At 45.5% G+C, this 5,958-nt stretch overlaps 1 protein-coding gene and 1 pseudogene across 9 annotated transcripts in view; one reads left to right on the top strand and one right to left on the bottom strand.

Moving 5' to 3' along the window:
• Window positions 1–1,735: 1,735 nt before the first annotated feature.
• Window positions 1,736–5,958, bottom strand: part of LOC119295781 (protein ALTERED PHOSPHATE STARVATION RESPONSE 1-like) — a 4,866-nt gene continuing 643 nt past the window's right edge. Inside the window, exons 2-5 of one of the 9 annotated variants that reach the window (XR_005144241.1) lie at window positions 5,561–5,606; window positions 4,879–4,985; window positions 4,505–4,708; window positions 1,768–2,147 (exon numbers count right to left, since the gene is read on the bottom strand). Coding sequence is in view for 4 of the 9 variants with exons in the window: in XM_037574244.1 (XP_037430141.1) it covers window positions 2,132–2,147; window positions 4,485–4,708; window positions 4,907–4,985 (319 nt within the window). In the remaining 5 variants the exon portion in view is untranslated. Of the gene's footprint in view, window positions 2,148–4,484; window positions 5,383–5,560; window positions 5,607–5,958 lie in introns of those variants that run through there. The other 8 variants (XR_005144242.1, XM_037574244.1, XM_037574246.1 and 5 more) reach the window with 8 other exon arrangements.
• On the top strand, window positions 2,769–4,478 carry LOC119295780 (annotated as a pseudogene).

The following is a 5,958-nucleotide window of genomic DNA, read 5'->3' as shown; positions in this document are numbered from 1 at the left end:
AATATGGACATGAAGGCATCATGATCATCCTTATAACAGTAACATATATAGATTTTGTCATATGATTTATTATGCTCAAGTAACAATCTATTCACAATGTTAAGTATGGATCATAAACTTCATTGAGAAGTAGCAAACTATAATCTCAGTCATTGAAGCAATTGCAATTTATCATAACATCGGAAAGAGTCAAGAATAGAGCTTTTCAGCAAGTCCACATACTCAACTATCATATAGTCTTCTACAATTGCTAACACTCATGCAATACTTATGGTTATGGAGTTTTAATCGGACACTAAGAAAGATAGGGGCTTATAATTTCACCTCCCAATGTATTCATCTTTGGGTGATGTTAACAATAATAGTTCATGCTAACTTACATCCAATTTGATATATATATATCAGGATCTTTCCAACACGAGGTGCTTGCCAAAGGACAAAATGAAAAAGGGAAAGGTGAAAATCACCTTGACTCTTGCATAAAGTAAAGGACATAAAGTAAAAGATAGGCCCTTCGCAAAGGGAAGCAGAGGTTGTCATGTGCTTTTAGGGTTGGATGCACAAAATCTTAATGCAAAAGAACGTCACTTTATATTTCCACTTGTGATATGAACCTTTATTATGCAGTCTGTCCCTTTTATTACTTCCATATCACACGGTCGTATAAAGCTTATTTTCTCAGCACTAATAAGTCATACATATTTAGAGACCAATTTTTATTGTTTGCAACATGACAACTTACTTGAAGGATCTTACTCAATCCATAGGTAGGTATGGTGGACTCTCATGGCAAAAACTGGGTTTAAGGATATTTGGAAGCACAAGTAGTATCTCTACTTGGTGCAAGGAATTTTGGCTAGCATGAGGGGGAAAGGTAAGCTCAACATGTTTGAATGATCCATGACAATATACTTTAACGGATATGTGAGAAAACATAACCCGTTACATTGTCTTCCTTGTACAACATCAACTCTTTAGCATGTCATACTTAATGAGTGCTCACAATCATAAAAGATGTCTAAGATATTATATTTATATGTGAAAACCTCTCTTTCTTTATTACTTCCTATTAATTGCAACGATGACCAAAACTATGTTTGTCAACTTTCAACAACTTTTATGCCGCATACTCTTTATGTGTGAAGTCATTACTATCCATAAGATCAATATGAACTCTTTTATTCCCTTTTTTATTCTTTCTACTTTCTCAAGATCATAGCAAGATATCAAAGCCCTTGACTCAACACTAATCTTTATTATATAGCTCACGGACTCGATTACATAGAGGGATCACAAAGCAAACCTCAAAACTAATTCATACCAAAACTTCAATCTACTAGATCAAGATATTACTAAAAGAATCGAACTAAGAAAAATGGTAAAGATAGGAGTGTGATAGTGATACGATACCGGGGCACCTCCCCCAACACTACTAGGAAAAAGGCTACTAGCAGCGCAGGTAAAATGGCTACTAGCAGCGCGGATACCCGCGCTACTAATATCGCGCTACAGCTAATAGTTAGTAGTAGCGTGGGTTAAACCCGCGCTACTACTAACTTTGTTAGTAGTAGCTTGTGCCACCCACGCTACTGCTATTACGTACACGTGCTACTACTAATGAAATAGTAGTAGCGTGGGTAAGCAACCAACGCTACTAGTATCCTATATACTAGTAGCGCTCAGTTTCCACCCCACGCTACTACTAACAATTTAGGAATTAAAAAAATAAAAATTAGATGTAGTATTCATGAATGGTAATACGTCCAATGCAAAACAAACGAATGTCACTGAACCATCTCAATATTCCATTTAACATGTCACAGAACATCTCAAGATTCCATTTAACATCAGACACACATAACCATCATCGTATGGTGGGTACCTTCCCTAGTGCTCCACCACCAACCTAAACAGACCACTTCTCTAAATGTATCAACCTGGGCTTGGAGTTCAGCCGTTGGTGGACTCGAATCCTCCCTCCCCCGGATGGTGGCGTCAAGGTCATCCACACCTGGGCGACCTCTGGCGTCGAAATCACCTGGACAATCATCTGTGCGACATGGCAACCAGGCTTCACGGGGAAGTCCGTCTCCGAGTGGTTGAAGAGCACAGCGCCACCGGGCCGTGCTACTCAGCATCGATCACCTCTGCGGCCACGTCGTTAAAGTGAAAACTTGTTAGTACGCAAATTGCATCAATTCATCCAAATAGTACTAGCAAACATGCGCGAATAGGGAAAATAAATTTTCTCGTTCACCTAGTTAGGTATCAACTATTTAAATAAAAAAATCAGCAACTTCTTCCTTAAATAAAAGCGGTGCTTGGTAACTGCAATTGAAAAGCTTGATAGCATATGAGATTAAGATATATAAATCTGTGTGGTCACGTCCTTGCATGTTGGAAACAATCATTGGTTAAGATTACACTCTTTTGTAGATGAAAGAACTTTGGGACAATCAACAGCCTTTCACTTGACCTCCTCTTAGCTACTTTAGATTCAAAAATGCACTTTCTAGTTAAACTCTTAGAGAGGATATTGTTATTTGGATTATATTATAACCATCATCTTTGCCATTGTACATCAGATTTGACAAGTGTCTATAAAATATATTTGACATTTGAATCACTCATCTTTGTTTGTTTTTAAGGCAGTGAGTCCCTCCCCCCGCGAGCCCCCGCGTCGCTCCCAGGGGCGACTCGGGAGGCGAAACCCTAGCCGCCGCCCAGGCTCCCCTCCTTCCCCTCCCTCCCCTCGCCGTCGCCGGAGGATGCCGGCAGGCAAAGCCCTCACCGGTGGACGGCGGCGGCGGGGCCCTCGTTCGTGTGCTCGCGCGCTGCTGCTAGGCGCGCTGGAGCGGCGGGAGCGCGCGGTGGCGCGGTGGGCGGCCGTCTGCTCGCGGGGAGGTCGAGATGGCGTGGACTGCGTGCGCGGTGGCGCTGCCATGGCGGCCGCCGGCCGCTGATGCGTGCGGCAGAGTTGAGGGCGCCCAGATCTGGGCCGCACGAGCCCGCCCAGGCCGGCGACAATCACTCTGCCCCCACCCACCCCTCTCCCTCCTCCCATCCCTCCCGGCCGCCGCGGGCGGTTGCCGCTGGGTTAGTAAGCACGCGCGTGGCGACCTTGACGGTTGCTGCTCCGCTGTGCCCCGGCGGATCCTGGTGGCGGAGGCTGCGGGCCAGCGCGGCGGCGGCGCGGTGCAGGTGGCTGCTGCTGCCTGCTGGACGCGCTCCCGGCGGTGGCCGGCCTGCTGGAGTTGCGCTGGTCGGTGCTCACTCCTGCGACGACAACGTTTCTAGGCTTCCCCCATGTGTGTTGGTCTTCTCCGACGATTCTTCGCCATGCCCGGTCTGCCATTGCATCTGAGGTCTTCGTCCTTGGGTCGGGGCGAAATCCCCGCGCGGCGACGGCCTGCGCTGTCAACGGCGACGCCCGAGGGTGCCGTCACCTCCTTGGAGGCGTTGGCATGACCCTGACCAGACCTCCTCCTCGAGCACCGGGAGAAATCCTAGGTCCGGTCTCCCGGACCGGGCAGCGGCGGCGTCTCAACGCCGTTCCCCTCTTGATGGCGCTGCTTTGGCTGCAAGTGGAGTACTTGATGCGACAGATAGTGGTTGGCGATGCATCGCTCTGGCGTAGACTGCTACACCAGGAGCAGGTCGCAACATTTGCCTGCGCCGGCGCTCCCCAATGAATGCTACACCAGTTCCAATCAGGCCCTGCTTTTCACCCGCCGACTCTAGGCACATGGGTGCGAGGTACGTCCGCTTGGGCGGTCCTGAAGCTGCATTCGTCCCTGGAAGTGCCTGGCAATGGCAGTGATGCTGCCCTGTTGCTCCGAGTCTCGGTGCTTCGCCATTTTGGCTGGAGGCAAGGCTGGGCGAGGCCTAATGTTGCGTGTCTGTAGTTGAGGGCACCTCCTCACCTAGCTGTAGTCACTTGGTGAGGACGGTCGTGTGTGTGTGTGCGTGCGCGTGTGTGTGTGTCCCTCCTTTCTGGAGGTTGTACCCCTGATGTCTTCCTGTTCAATGCAATGAAACGCAACTCTTTGCGTTTTCTCGAAAAAAAATCTTTGTTTGTTTACTGTATAGTTTCTTCTAATAGTTTGGTTGCTCACTTTACTACACTGTTACCCCAACAGTCGATTGAAATCCTGCCTAGTATGTTTCCCTATTCAAGTAAAATGCTCGTCAAGTTTTACATAGCCTGCTTTGTGATCACACTAATAAATAATTATGCGTTTTTCACTTGCATGGCAAATTACAATTCGTATATGTGATTGCTAACTTCCTTAGAGATTGTATAGTTTCGTTTGTTCATTTTTCCGTGTTATCAAGCTTATATTTATTTATTTCTTGACCATGCATATACAAGTAGTACTATGCAAAAAACGACAGATACAGGAAGTAGTGAGACATGTGAGGTACCAGTACTGGATACATACGGTAAATGAATGAGTGAGGAGTGATGGTAGTGTGGTACTGACCCAGCAACCAGCTCAAGTACCTGAGGGAATAGCTCTGATTCTCTGAGCCTGATGATCTCGGAGGTGGTGGTGTCGATGGACTGGGTGGCCACAAGCATCTTGGACTCGAGGCTCTCCATCTCCATCTTGTTCTTCTCCATCTTGAGGTAGTCCATGCCCCTCACCTCCTGCTTCCTCAGCAGCCCCACCTTCTTATCATGCTCCTGCTTAAGCCTCTCGTAGTTCTGCGCGGTCGATTGCGTGGTTAGCGAAAGCGTCACATAATAGTATGTGGCAAGTTTTGATGCGATAAAAGGGCAAAAATTGACTCTGCAAAGCCATGTATGCACTATTCCTATCTACATCAAAATAAGCACAAAGATTTGTATCTTTAAAGCTGTAAAATAAAGCTAACATTTCATGCGACCAGAAAGTATCGATACATCAATGTGTGGCATTGCCATCCCAATGCTGGCAGAGACCTGCTTGACAAAGAGGTTCCAAAAACTCACTGGCGGAGACCTGCGACGAAGTGAGCCGCATCAGTATTTCCACGTGTCCCAAAAAAGAAGTAAAGAAAAGTAACGGGGGAGAAAGAGCAACTGCAAAACTAACATGATAAAAGCATAATCATTTTACATGGATTATATATAATTGGTTCCATTTAATAAGACAGAATATATATTTGGTTTCTTTATATCTAAGCATAAACAGATATGCCAAGTTATCATGGCTTGATGCCTCAAACAACTGTTGCATTGTCACATATAGATAACAATGCAAACAATCAATATAAGCATAAACACGTAAATTTGGACTACAGCAAATCAGTTGCCCAAATTCATCCGAAAGTGGCCTGGGATGCGGCGTCCTCGCTCTAAAACCAAATCAACAGAGAGCAGAGCACGTCAAAAAAGATATATATATATATATATATATATATATATATATATATATATATATATATATATATATATTCATTCATATAGGCATGCTATGGCAGCAACACCAGTGTCATAGGATTCATTATGGCTGCAGTCATGCCCCGGTGAACAAAAGGGGGTGAATGAATGATTGTGTGGGGTGTGAGCACTTACAACCCTCTGCAGCAGTCGTGTCTTCTTCGTCAGCTCCTCCTTGAGCCTGTTATTCTCTTGCAACTAAGATGAGACAGACAAACACCGGAAACCAAGAACTAGCTCATGCGTTGGTCGGTTCGGCAAACTGACACGCCTGACTAATTACTCGTAAACAAACTGCATTCAGTGCAGTTTTATTGTGAAGGTTCACAATACATGAGTACGTACATAGCAGGAACAAATTGTGCAGTCAATACGTACATACAGTAGTAGGAAGTGTAAAAAATTGTGCAGACAATATGCATTTGGTAGTAGTCCACTAGTGAAGACGGCACCGTGCGGTTCGGGCCGAAGGAGATTGGCACAGTATGTACTTATAATTGATGGAATTGCAGCGGGATACAGGCTGGGTATGC

Source organism: Triticum dicoccoides, chromosome 4B (assembly GCF_002162155.2).
Source record: "Triticum dicoccoides isolate Atlit2015 ecotype Zavitan chromosome 4B, WEW_v2.0, whole genome shotgun sequence".
In the NCBI taxonomy this organism is placed as follows: domain Eukaryota; kingdom Viridiplantae; phylum Streptophyta; class Magnoliopsida; order Poales; family Poaceae; genus Triticum; species Triticum dicoccoides.
The sequence above is the reverse complement of the archived record's forward strand: the minus strand, read 5'-3'. Positions and strand labels throughout refer to the sequence as shown.